Source organism: Hydra vulgaris, chromosome 09 (assembly GCF_038396675.1).
Source record: "Hydra vulgaris chromosome 09, alternate assembly HydraT2T_AEP".
In the NCBI taxonomy this organism is placed as follows: Eukaryota; Metazoa; Cnidaria; class Hydrozoa; order Anthoathecata; family Hydridae; genus Hydra; species Hydra vulgaris.
The window spans coordinates 27,458,982-27,473,812 of NC_088928.1; the positions used below are offsets into that span (position 1 = coordinate 27,458,982).

At 31.0% G+C, this 14,831-nt stretch overlaps 1 protein-coding gene across 2 annotated transcripts in view; it reads left to right on the top strand.

Moving 5' to 3' along the window:
• The window catches only part of LOC101239386 (exportin-5), a 154,703-nt gene extending 140,302 nt beyond the window's left edge, over positions 1 to 14,401 (top strand). Inside the window, exons 31-36 of one of the 2 annotated variants that reach the window (XR_010640760.1) lie at positions 3,138 to 3,242; positions 8,654 to 8,719; positions 8,857 to 9,006; positions 13,554 to 13,622; positions 13,818 to 13,892; positions 14,201 to 14,401. Coding sequence is in view for 1 of the 2 variants with exons in the window: in XM_065805213.1 (XP_065661285.1) it covers positions 3,138 to 3,242; positions 8,654 to 8,719; positions 8,857 to 8,934; positions 13,554 to 13,622; positions 13,818 to 13,892; positions 14,201 to 14,344 (537 nt within the window). In the remaining variant the exon portion in view is untranslated. The remainder of the gene's footprint in view (positions 1 to 3,137; positions 3,243 to 8,653; positions 8,720 to 8,856; positions 9,007 to 13,553; positions 13,623 to 13,817; positions 13,893 to 14,200) is intronic. The other variant, XM_065805213.1, reaches the window with a different exon arrangement.
• Positions 14,402 to 14,831: the final 430 nt, after the last annotated feature.

The window sequence follows — 14,831 nt, forward strand, 5'->3', positions numbered from 1 at the left end:
ATAATTGAGCAGTTTCCCAATTCAGATCAGTTGCAACCAAAAATCAAATCAAGAAATTAGAACGTTTCTGTGTGTTTGCTGTAAGTGTCTGCGTGCAATGGTGGATTAAATGCCTACATGCAGCTGATCAATGATTGACCAGTCAACAATTTGATTTTAGTCAAGAAACTATAACAGTTTGCATACCATGATTCTATAATTGCTGACAAGGGAATAAAAGCTCTTAGCAGACATAGTTGGTTTATGAATGAAGAGCTTGTTCCATTGGCTCTTTTCTCACAAATGGTATCTGATGAAGTCAAAGAGAATATGAGGCTGCGGCTCCTCCAATTTGAAAGTGCTAGAAGTAGTACAGATTGTGTAGGAGCATCCTTCGGAAAGCTTAACTTTAAGTCGATTTCAGAGGAGATAAAGTCACTGAGTGATTTGATTTGCCCTGGATCGATGAGGTTTTTCCATATTGTGAATGCTCTCTATGAGTTTCTTCAAACACCAGCCAATAAATAGACAAAAATGGATGACTCTCTTGATATGAAGACAATTGTTTAAAACTTTCAAGTAGTCACAAAGCTGCTGAAAGAGGAGTAAATCATGTCATGATTTCTTAGGTGTAACAAATGATGGAGAAAGGTTTCTCGATATACTCCAAGTAGTTCACAAATAAAGTTTCAGCACAAGCTATCATCGTGTTCTTAAAAGAACATGATGATAGAACATGATATTTCTTTTTGTTTTATATTTATTGACTAATAAAACTACTTTTGATATTTTATACTTTTTATATGAATCATTTTGTTGTTGCACAATCATTGTTTATTTTTTATGTTATATAACGCAGGTCAACAAAGAATTTGAAAATTTTTTTGGTGCACGTATAATTTTTGTTAAAAGTGAATTATTTTATTTTACCGCTTTTTGTTTATTTGTTATGATTAGGTAAAAATACTGTCATAATCTTTCATCTAATCTTTGTATATATACCAGTTTAACTGGATTTTCTGAATAGTTTTTGGTTTGAACTTTATGTAAAGTTTTATACTAATTTAATGTAAGAAACATAAGCTAAAACACATATCTCATTATTGTCTTATAATAATAACAATTGTAGTATTAATTACAGTTTTTATGATAAAAGAATATATGCAGATGCACAGGTTTATCTTGGTTGCCACCTAGATGGCCAAAATAAATCATGGATGCAGCATCAAATCTGCACTGCTCGTTCAAAAAGATTACACTTTTGGATGAACAAAAAGAAATCTTCAGTTCTGCCTGCAATACTCATAATATGGAGGGAGCCAAGAGCAGCTTTTTTAAATTATTTGTATTATTTCCAGTATTCTCATACATTTGAAATTCTTTTTTGTGGTCTTTGTTTGAATCATTAGTTATAACACACTTTCTAGGTTTATATGCTGCATTTATAGATTTCCAATATCTTCACTGAATAATCTATTATATAAGTCATTTGCACAACGAATAATTGCAGATTCTGAAGAAGAAAGTAGCTCAGGAGTAGCAGTAGAATGTAAATCGCGCGTTTAGAGGTATTTAATCAAAGTCGCAAGATCTTGATTTCTTCACTCTTTAGCGCGAAGAGACAGAGCTAGCAATATCTCCTCTGAAATTGCATCATTGTTGTTACGCAGAAAATCAAACAAAAAATTTAAAATTGCATCAGCTGTTAGCAAGTTTGCATCACATTCACCTAATGCTTCTGCAGCTATTGGTTGAAGAGCGTTGGAAACATTTTTTAAAACTGAAACATAAATATTGTTAAATAGCTATAGGGAATTCAACTTATTTAATGCTTTTTTCACTGTGTCCATCGTTTTTAAAAATCTTTCAACCATTGTCATAATGCTATTCTGTTTTGTTCAGCAATCTAGCAGTAAATTGAGTTCAATTCCGTGCTCTACTTTTACATAGTCTTGTAAAATGGAATTTCTTTTAGAGAAATGTTTAACAAACTTAACTATTTTTTTAATCATTTGTAAAGCCGCATTTATATCTTCTCTTTCTCGTATTTGCGGTTCAAAATCGTTTAGATTATCATTTTCAGGTTCGCTAGAGTTTTCACTTAAAAATCTAGATTTATTTTCTAAAGCAACAATGTGACGAACATTAGAATTTTTATTTCTTTTATAAATAACATCCATTATAGCCAAGTGTATGCCGTAGTTATAACATAGTTGGTGCATAAAACCAGATAATCTACCAAGTTTGAAATTTTTAACAATAAAAATATTGTTGACAGTGATTTGTGTATAAGCTTTTTCTACTTAAATCTGTGTTTATTCTGAACATCTTTTTTTCTTTGTTTTTATCACTTATTCTCTTTTATATAAAAAGTTTTTTGAATAGAAATTTTTCATACTTCTGTGGGCTTTCATTGCTCAGTCTAGTTCAAGCACTCCAGATTACCTGCATCAAATATAATAAAAGAAAAATCCTTTTAACTATGAAACATAAGCCTTGGTGGAAAAAGCTGCTGTGCAAAGAAAAAATTTAGCATTGTATGATATTACTAGGTACATAAATTGAACAAGCTACCACTACACCACTGCTGTATTCTTTTGAGTTTTTTAAATTAGTTGAAAATAAAAGTCCATCAGAAATATATAGTTTGCTGAAAATATATCTTATTGAATATATATGATTGTGAACAATACAGATGACAAGATTTTTTTTAAAAGACTTTTTCTAGATTTAAACATTTTTCTAAGTTTATTATTGTTATCTTTGGTTTTAGAATGAATTTTTTTATTCAAAAATCAAAGACAACAATAATAATTGTATCATATTTTAATCTGTTTTATTTTGATTTTGTCACATTGAAATATAATAAAACATGCTAAATGGATGAAAAAGCCTTAGTTAAAAATCTTTTCTTATGTTACCTAAGTTTTATAACATTTTTTACATGTATAAACATTGGAAGCTTTTAGAGATCACAAGAAATTTTGTTTTGGCGAGCCATAAATTTATTGAAATATATCAAAATTTGTGAAATTTTGTTATTTTTATTTTAGCTTGTTTGATGTGTTTTTATTGTTTTAACTGTTTTTATTTTAATCTTTATTATTTGTTCTACTTATTTGTTCTTCACTTGTTCTAAAGATAAAATTGTTTTTTAGGAAACAAATCTTACTTTGATTTATATATTTTTTTCTGCATTGACATGGCCAGACTCTTCATCACTTGTAAAAATATGTTCTGTTATAATGCCTATTATCAAAAAGGTTATTTATTTATTTTTTAATTTAATGTTGTGTATAATTGATAGATATTACTTTGTATTTTTTGCATAATATTTATTTTATTAAAACATAATGTTTACCATAACTTTTTTTCACTTACCAATAATTTTGATTTTCCAGCATACTTTTATTTCATTTTTAACTTTGCTGAGAGTTTTTTTTTTCCACTTTCCACCCAAGCCCTTATAATTTTTGCATTGTCAATTTTGCAATGTGAGGATGAGTGTTGTCATAAAAAAAGAAAATTTTGTTGTACCCTGAGCAAGCATTCTCAGGAGATGTGCGCAATTTTTCTTCTTGGTATGTTCACACTTAAGTTTTTTATTAACTTGGTCACAGCTGTTTGAAAGTTTTATTATATTAAGCGTTTTAATACTTTGTGGAAAAAGTTTCAAAAGCAAAGAAACAAAAGTAACAAAATGGGAAATTAAAATAGATTTAAATTTATAAAAATATTTTAAAAAATAGTTTAAATGATTTGTGTACTGTTTTTATTTTTGTTTCATATATTCCGTTGTTGATACAACTAAAAAATAAAAAATACAAAGAAACATTTAACACCCAATTATTGAACTTAGTATGTCAAAAGATTTTTTTTTTGCAATACTTACAAGTTATGATGCTGATTGTTTTGAGAACATCATTTTTTTATTTTTGTGTTTCTATATTGTATGCAAAAATACAATTATTCTATAAATGAATATGCATCTACAAGCCTAATTTATTATTGTATGATAATTTATTATAATATATTAAAATGTTTAGTGGTCTGTAACCACTAAACCTTTTAATATATTTTTATTTTTATATTTTTATATTTATTATTTATGTCTGTAACCACTAAACCTTTTATCTGTAACCACTAAACCTTTTATCTGTAACCACTAAACCTTTTATCTGTAACCACTAAACCTTTTAACTGTAACCACTAAACCTTTTAATATATTTTTTGAACAGTTTTATCAACAGCTCCCTACTTTTTTAATTTCTCTTTTTCAATCTGAAACAGAAGTTATATAACTTTTGCATCCAAACTATACAAAGAGAGAAGTATATACACATATATATACACATATATATACATATATATATACATACATATATATATACATACATATATATACATATATTTATGTATATATATGTATAAGTATGTATATATATATATATGTATAAATATGTGTATATGTATATATATATATATATATATATATATATATATATATATATATATATATATATATATATATATATATATATGTATATATGTGTGTGTATATATATGTGTATATATATATATATATATATATATATATATTGTTTATTTATTATATTATATTAAAATAATGCAAAAACTCCTGTACGTAAAACATTATTATTGATATTCCAATATAATAAAGCAATAAATATTTAAATTTTGTTTAAATGTTTCTATTGTCAGGTTATCCTGCTACTGGCAACATGTGACCCAGTACAATCTGCTTCATGTTCTGCTGCCTTGTAGGATATGCCTTTTTAGGCAAAGGCTAGAAGATGCTAACTCCAACATTAAACACCCCCTGCCTTGGGGCTCTTAGTTGAGTGAAGGCTAGAGATAAAGATACTCATCTTGGGCAGATGTCAAATACATCCAGCTACTGTCTTGTAGAAGGCCTCCTAGGCAAAGACTTAAGGGGTAAACAGATTCTATCTGTTGACCAGCCTCACACCCCTTCTTTATCTATTAGGCTGGCGCAAATGTATTTTTAATACATTGTTTCCATTTTAGGATGTTGAATGCTTGATCTTCTTGACTCATTGCATGGGTTTTGCTTGTGTCTCTGTTTTTATGACTAGGCAACTCATTCTATTATCTCCTAATGAGGGTACAGCTCTAAAACTTAGTTTTATGGTTATGAGGCCAGCTGGTAGTCAGGTTTCCCGAACTCTGTGGTAGCTCTCAGAGAGGCTGATTCCATCAACAGCTGAAAAATATCAAAGTATTAACAGTGCCATGTTGCGCATGGATGGTGTCCCTGTTTGTACTTTTGGTGTGCATTGCGGAGGCCAGATTTGGAGCCCTTTGTTACGTCTTAGGGTTTATAAGTAGTAATGAGGCAATTGCTTGGGCTATTAAACCGTGTTCTGAGTACTATCTAAGCTTTGAGTCAAATTCTTCAATCTAATTTTAAAATGAATAAAATACCAAAAACTATAAAACACAAAAAACCATCATTATCACCAAGTTCTCTAAACCTATCATTCACTAATATTCGTGGTCTTCGACGTAACTTTTCTTCTGTTGAGTCTTATCTCTTGCAAAGTCCACCAGATCTGCTCTTTGTGAGACTAATTTGAGTTCAGCTGTGTCATCTTGCGATCTTAGTGTTGATGTCTATCTTCCTTTAATTTGTAAAGCCACTTCCTTTAATTTATAAAGCCACTTTAATTTGTAAAGCCTTCCTTTAATTTGTAAAGCCTTTAATTTGTAAAGCCAAGTAATTGTAATAGTCACTTGCTTGGCCTGGGCATTCACATTTGTAAGAATTCACCCATTTGTTGTGAAACTAGGTTTGAATCCACGGACTATTCTTTCATGTGCTTTTGTTTAGTACCACTTCACTCTATCGTCTTTCTCTTTGTTCTATATCGCTCTCCTTCATCTCAAGACTGCACTCTTTTTGATGTTATTTCTGATCATATTGACCAAGCCCTCTCTCTTTATCCATCAGCCAATATTGCTGTTGTCAGTGACTTTATTGCTCATCACACTGAATGGCTTGGCTCTAGTGTCAGTGATTCTGCCGGCATTAAAGCTCACAACTTTTGCCTTTCTCAATTCCTAACTCAAATAGTCAACTTTCCAACTCACTTTCCAGACAATCCGAAACATTTACCTTCTCTACTCGACTTAGGTCTTGTTTCTGATCCTAGTCGGTGCTCAGTTTCTCCACATTTACCCTTAGGTGCTTCTGATGAGATAATAGTTTTAGAGAGATCAGTTTGATCTCTCTAAAACTATTATCTCATTCTTCTTTATCATCTGAATCCCCCTACCATCATATCTCTTATAACTACCTTAAAGCTGACTGGGACTCTTTCCATGATTTTCTTCATTATGACTCTTGGGTAAAAATCTTTCATCTTCCTGTTGACAAATGTGCTTCTTACATAACTTTGTGGATTCATGCTGGCATGGAATCTTTTATTCCCTCTTGACAACTTCAGGTCAAGCCTCACTCTTCTCCATGGTTTTCATCACATTGTGCTGCTGCAATTGCCAATTGAAACCGTTACTTCCATAAATATCAGCAAAACAATTCTCCAGAAAACAGGCGTCTGTTTATTACTGCTAGAAACCATTGTAAAAAGGTTTTGTCTAACGCCAAAGCCCTCTATTCTCAGGTCATGAAATCTCGTATTTCATCACAAAAATTACACTCTCGTGACTTCTGGATAATCTTTAATAGTATCAATAGAAGGGCAAATCTGTAATTCCACCTCACATGTATGCTTCAGACTTTGTCATATCGCCTAAAAACAAAGCTGAATTATTTGTTAAGAGCTTTTAATCAATATCATCTCTTGATTCCACTAGTTGCGTTTTACCTAATGTAGCTGTCAATCAGGTTGATCCATTGCTTGAGATTCATATCACTCCAGCTTCTGTATCTAAAGTGATTTCCTGTTTAGTCTCTTCTACAGCTTGTGGATTGGACAACATACCTGTTATAGTCATGCCGATGTGTTCTCAGGAGCTTTCATTTATACTTTCAAAACTATTCAACAAGTGCTTATCAGAGTCTTGTTTTCCAGCCTGCTGGAAAGCAGCATCTCTTATCCCTATTTTCAAAAATTTTGGAGAGCGATCTGATTTGCCTAACTACCGTCCCATTAGTCGTCTTCCTATCATAAGCAAGATTTTTGAATCTTTAATTAACAAATACTTAATCTCTTATCTTGAATCTAATAATTTACTTTCTGATCATCAATATGGATTTCGATCTTCTCATTCTTCAGCTGATTTGCTAACAGTAATAACCAATAGATTTTTTCATGCATTAGATAAAGGTGGAGAGGTTAAGGCCATCGCTCTTGACATTTCGAAAGCTTTTGATAAAGTTTGACATGCTGGTCTTCTCAATAAGCTTTTTTCTTATGGTGTATCCGGCAACATCTTTAAGATCATTGAGTCCTTTCTTTCCAATCGTAGTATAAAAGTTGTCTTCGATGGACAGCACTCTTCTTCTTATTCTGTATCTTCAGGGGTTACTCAAGGTTCAATCCTTGGCCCTATGCTCTTTTTAATTTACATTAATGATCTTCCAGATATTCCGACATCTATGGTGGAATTGTTCGCTGATGATTTACCATTTATTCTTGTCATGATAAGAAGCCAACACTCTCTGATTGCTTGAAAGGGGGCATTTGAGCTTGAAAAAATCTTACTTCTGCTCCAGCATGGGGCTCATAGTGGCTGGTGAACTTTAATTCAGATAAAACCCAATTTTTTTCAGCCAATCGTTATCACAGTATTTTAGATCTTCCTATATTTATGAATAGTAATGTACTCGATGAGTGCATTACCATTCATAATCTACCCTTCATCTTTTAAGATTAACTCTTACTTCTGATCTTTTTTGGAAACCATATATCAAATCCATTGCAAATTTAGCATCTGCTAAGGTTGCATCTCTTTTTTAGCTCAACACTTTCTTACTCCCGATTCTATTCACTATCTCTATAAATCTCAAATCCAGCCTTGTATGGAATACTGTTGCCATACCTGGGGCGGATCTCCTGATGATGCCCTTTCTCTTTTAGACAAGGTGCAAAAATGCATTGCAAACATAGTTGGACCTGCTCTTGCAGCCAACCTTTAACCATTATCACATCGTCGCAATGTTGCTTCTCTTTCTTTTTTCTACAAATACTATAATGGGCATTGCTCTAAAGGGCTAGCGTCTCTTGTGCTATCTACTAAAATTCATTCTTGTGTTACTCATCATTCAATTAATTCAATCATCCTTTTTCTGTGACTGTTCCTAATTGCTCTAAAAACTCCAAAAACTCTAGTTTTTTTCCTCAAACATCAGTTCTTTAGAATTCGCTTCCTTCATCTTGCTTTCCTGATTTATTTTATTTGCATAATCTTTGCTCTATTAATTTCATCTTTTCTCTTCCAGTACTTTCTAGCTCTAATAGTGGTTGTTTGCAGCCTTGTTGGAAGTTAAGATGTTGAAAAAAAAAATGTATACAATCATACCAATCAGCATCGACCAAAAGGAGTGCACCTCTAGTACTTAGACCAGAAGGAGGCATCGGTGCACCCCTAGTATTTTTTTTTGACCAAATAAATAATTTTATTCAAAAGTTTTTTATTTTTAAAATTTTTTTAAATTTTTGTTATTTAGACTTTTGCATTATATGGTTCTATCAATCCAGTAATACCTAGACATTTATTAATTCATCTTTTGACGGTGAAAAACAATTTTTTTAAACATTTATTGTAAACTTTTTTGTTTTTATTTGCTTTTTTATTTTTTTAGGTTTTACTAAAACATGAAATAGAAGTTCATTGTGATGTTGCTTATAATAATACTATTTATTACTTTAGGGTTTACAAAAGCATGGAATGGAAGTTCATTCTGAAGCTGCTCTTTCTAATACTATTTATTATTACTACACACATCTAGTGGGTTGAGTTTATTATTATTACTACACACATCTAGTGGATTGAGTTTATTATTATTACTACACGCATCTAGTGGGTTGAGTTTATTATTATGGCTGCTATAAGTATTTTACCCAATCTTTCCTCTTTAATTATTATTAGTATTTATTACAATGGGCAAAAACAATTTTGTTTTGGAACCAAAATTATTTCTTATTTTTTCACCTGCTAAATGAAAAAATTATTTATTTCCACCTGTTGAATGAAAAAATTATTTCACCTGCTGAATGAAAAAATTATTTATTTCACCTGCTGAATGAAAAAAAACAACATATTAGCTCTAGTTTAAAAAATTTTTTCTTAAATTTTCACTTGATGAAAAAATGTTTAATAGTTTAAAAATAATTATGAAAAAGTTTTTGCTTCGACTATCCATTTTATCTGTTTTATGTTTAAAAATTGTGAACTATGTTTGCTTAAGAGTCTGACTATAGTTTTGTTTTAATTTATTAGTGTAAACATTGACAAATCAACATGCCAAAAAAAAAATTATTGGAAAATTTTGTTTACATTTGTGCTGAAATAAAATTTTAATCACAGAAAATAACCATGACACCTTGGGAAGACTGCTTACTAGCATTATTTTGGTATGAAAGTAGGAGACCAAGATAAGTTATGAGCTCCACATATATGCTTATAGCATTTATGTGAAGCCCTCTTGTTTGGTTACACTTGAGAATGTTTGAAAATCAAAAAGGATCTTCGCTTTTTGCAGTTCCTTTAGTATAGAAGGAGTCTAAACACCTTATAATTGACTGCTATTTCTGTTTGACACCTCCTATTATGACAGGTTTGTCAATGAAAAAAATAGAAACAGTTAGATTTAAAAATTTTCCGTCTGCCATTCAACCTATTCCACATTCGGATAGTTTACCAGTTTCTTTTCCACCACATAGTTCTGAGAAGCAGAAATGAAGTAGAAATAAAAGAAAAAGTCAAAATGAAATGATCCTGATTTTGTGAACAAAATGAAATGATCCTGATTTTGTGAACAAAATGAAATGATCCTGATTTTGTGTTAACAGATTATGCACCACACAGATTTAGTCAAACATTCAAGATTTACCTTCTCTACTCGATTTATGTCTTGTTTCTGATCCTAGTCAGTGCTCAGTCTCTCCACATTCACCCTTAGGTGCTTCTGATCACAGTTTGATCTCTCTAAAACTATTATCTTATTCTTCTTCATCATCTGAATCTCCCTACCATCATACCTCTTATAACTACCTTAAAACTGACGGGGCTCTTTCTGTGATTTTCTTCGTGATGGCTCTTGGGCAGAAATCTTTCGTCTTCCTGCTGACAAATGTGCTTCTTACATAACTTTGTGGATTCAGGATGGCATGGAATCTTTTATTCCCTCTTGACAACTCCAGGTCAAGCCTCACTTTTCTCCATGGTTTTCATCACATTGTGCTGCTGCAATCGTCAATTGAAACCGTTACTTCCATAAATATCAGCAAAACAATTCTCCAGAAAACAGGCGTCTGTTTATTACTGCTAGAAACCATTGTAAAAAGGTTTTGTCTAACGCCAAAGCCCACTATTCTCAGGTCATAATATCTCGTATTTCGTCACAAAAATTACACTCTCGTGACATCTGAATAATCTTTAATAGTATCAATAATAAGGGCAAATCTGTAATTCCACCTCTCTTGTATGGTTCAGACTTTGTCATCTCACCTAAAGACAAAGCTGAATTTTTTGTTAAGAGCTTTTAATCAATATCATCTCTTGATTCCACTAATTGCGTTCTTCCTGATATAGCTGTCAATCAGGTTGATCCATTGCTTGACACTTGTATCACTCCAACTTCTGTATCTAAAGTGGTTTCCTGCTTAGTCTCTTTTACAGCTTGTGGCCCAGACAACATACCTGTTATTATCTTGCAGAAGTGTTCTCAGGAGCTTTCATTTATACTTTCAAAACTATTCAACAAGTGCTTACCAGAGTCTTGTTTTCCAGCCTGCAAGAAAGCAGCATCTGTTATCCTTATTTTCAAAAATTCTGGAGAGCGATCCAATTTTTCTAACTACTGTCCCATTAGTCTTCTTCCTATCATATGCAAGGTTTTTGAATCTTTAATTAACAAATACTTAATCTCTTATCTTGAATCTAATAATTTACTTTCTGATCATCAATATGGATTTCGATCTTCTCATTCTACAGCTGATTTGCTAATAGTAATAACCGATAGGTTTTATCATGCATTAGATAAAGGTGGAGAGGTTAAGGCCATCGCTCTTGACATTTTTAAAGCTTTTGATAAAGTTTGACATGCTGGTCTTCTCCATAGGCTTTCTACTTACGGTGCATATGGCAACATCTTTAAGATTATTGAATCTTTCATTTCCAATTGTAGTATAAATGTTGTCCTCAATGAACAGCACTCTTCTTTATATTCTGTATCTTCAGGGGTTCCTCAAGGTTCAATCCTTGGCCCTATGCTCTTTTTAATTTACATTATCGATCTTCCAGATATTCCGACATCTAAGGTGGCATTGTTCACTGATGATTTACCATTTATTCTTGTCATGATAAGAAGCCAACACTCTCTGATTGCTTGGAAGGGGGCATTTGAGCTTGAAAAGAATCTCACTTCTGCAAAAGTATGGGGCTCACAGTGGCTGGTGAACTTTAATTTAGATAAAACTCAATTTTTTTCAGCCAATCGTTATCACAATAATTTAGATCTTCCTATATTTATAAACGGTAACGTACTGAATGAGTCATCTACCCATCATATTCTAGGATTAACTCTTACTTCCGATCTTTCTTGGAAACCATATATCAAATTCATCGCAAAATTAGCATCTGCCTTAGCAGAAAGTGTCGAGCTAGAAAAAGAGATGCAACCTTAGATTGCATCTCTTTTTCTAGCTCGACACTTTCTTACTCCCGATTCTATTAACTATCTCTATAAATCTCAAATCCGGCCTTGTATGGAATACTGTTGCCATATCTGGGGCGGATCTCCTGATAATGCCCTTTCTCTTTTAGACAAGGTGCAAAAATGCATTGCAAACATAGTTGGACCTGCTCTTGCAGCTAACCTCCAACCATTATCACATCGTCGCAATGTTGCTTCTCTTTCTCTTTTCTACAAATACTATAATGGGCACTGCTCTAAAGTGCTAGCGTCTCTTGTGCCATCTACTAAAATTCATTCTTGTGTTACTCATCATTCAATTAATTCAATCATCCTTTTTCTGTGACTGTTCCTAAGTGCTCCAAAAACTCCAAAAACTCTAGTTTTTTTCCTCAAACATCAGTTCTTTAGAATTCGCTTCCTTCATCTTGCTTTCCTGATTTATATAATTTGTTATCTTTTAATTCGTCAGTCAATCGTTATCTTGCTCTACAATCTTCAACTTTTCTCATCCAGTAACTTCCAACTCTTATAGTGGTTGCTTGCAGCCTTGTTGGAAGCGAAGATGTTAAAAAAAAAAATTTGTCCTTACAAGTCACAGGAATATACACATTGAGTCATACAGAATTAAGTGATCTTGCTCGAGATTTTGTCAGGACTAAGCGATATTTTTTCAGGACAATCTAATCTGAACTTCTAGAATTAAAACTAAAGTAATGGAATATTCTCCAACTTGATGTCAAAGTTTCACATTACAGAAAGTGGCAGCAGAATCTTCTATTTTTGAGAAAAAATATAATCTTGTTGTTTGCATTTAAGTCTTTGTATTAATGTCTCAATTTGAACTATAATGCAACTAAATAGAGATTATTCATAGACTCATCTAAGTTAAGCTTGAAAGCTGTGTTACTGTATAATGGAAACCACCTTCTGTTTTAATAATAAAAACATAAGACTGCAATAGAGTAAAAATATCTTTGGAATGAAAAATATTCAAAAATGGGTCTTTGGAATGCTTTCAGATGTTGGTTTTTGTGAAGGGTTGTTCCAGGACTTGCAAACCAAAAAAATTACGATCTTGTGACAAATAATGGTCTCTATATCTTAGCTTGATGATCATGATTTCTTAGTTTAAAACTATTAGCATATATCCGTATAAACTATTAGCATATATCCGTATGAAAAAAACTAAATGCACTTTAAATATTATTAGAATATTTAAATTATATTTTATATTCCACTGTTGCGAATCAGCAAAAAATATAAGTATTAATAATAATATAAGTATATTGCTATTGTATATCTCAGAAACTAGAGCTAATAAAAACTTGTCGTTATTATTTTCTTTTTTCTCAGCCCAAAATTTGTATCTTGAAAAATCAGTAACTTGAACAAAAAAGTTGAAGATTGAAAAGTTGAAAAAAAAATTTGTTTTTGCTTAGTGGCTTTAGTACATACATTAGCTCATCAGCTAATACTAAACATACTAAAACTCATCAGTTTTAGTACAAGCATGTAGTGTTTTACAATACATACATAAATACCTAAATACATGATATGTACATACTATTCCTAAATATGCATAGATACAACTTAAAGATTTGTTTCGAGTTTTTATAATACTTTTTTTTTTTTGGTGTAATACGCAGTCATACTAAAAACGTTTTTCATTATAAAATTACTATGCTTTAAATACTATTAATTATTTTAGAGAATGCAGTATCCTAACTTAGCTGAAGTCTTAGTACAAATACCAACATGCTCGCTTCAAAAACTAAAGGTCTGTTTGATGTAGACTTTATATTAAATTGGACCAGCTTTTACATAGTAAAATTATTATTATACCTACCAGGTGGTACGCTACAGTACGCTACAGTACTACTTTTTTTGCATAATTTTGTTATAATTGTGTTATTTCAAAAATCGAATTTTTAGGTTGAAAAAATCTTTAGTCGTAATTTTTATTTTTTTTGAGGAATTTGATTCAGAAATCGATAATGAAAACAAGTCGAAAGCAAAATTTAGAAAACTTATTAAAGGAGCATGTGGGGTAAGTAAAAAAAATAGTTTTTAGATGTTTAATCATTTGTTCATAATGTTTGAATTTATATTTTTTAATTGATATTACAAATAAAAGAAATAAAGTTACAACATAAAAGTTTAAGTTTCAACAAATAAACATAAGTTAGTAATATTTAATGGTCTACTGTATTCAACTTTAAAAGTCTACTGTATTTAATTATTTAAATAGTGCATAATTTAAGTAATGCATGTGATTAAATATGCAATTTTATTTTTGAAAAACATCTTATTGATCAATATTTGTAAGTATTATTTATTATTTAATTTGTTGTTTAGAAAAGTCTGAGTCGCACTTTTGTAAATCAGTATTTTTATGAAGAACTGCCGCCATTAGCTCGTCGAGAGAAAAATGATAATTCAATATTTTACGAAAATGATCCTCTTGTACTTTGCACTTTATTTGGTGATGATAATAAGTAATCTATTTTAGGAAGACAAAAATCTTAAAATTTTTTTTTTAAATAAATATGTTAAAAATAATGTGTCCGTTATGTTTTGAAATCATATACTGAAATCACATTTGAAATCATTTACTAACAAATTGTTTTATTGATTCAATGATGGGAACAGATTACGACTAACATTAGTTAAATGGTTTAAAACTGAAATATTTTTTACTGAATTTCGCTAATTTGAACTTAATTTAGGAAGAAAATATTGGTAAAAAAAATTTTGTTTCAAAGTATTAATCCAAAAATATATTTTCTATTTTCCACCTCAGAAATACAACCAAAGTTGCGTTTAAAATATGGTTCAAACTAAATATTTTCAGCCATTTACCGCACGTTGAGGAGAGTGGGGTATTGGCGAACAAATGTTGCTTAAATAAATCCCGCTTAAATAAGCAGGAATGTGAATAAAAGACAACCGTTTTAAGAAATAAATCATATTTTTTACTTAACGTTAA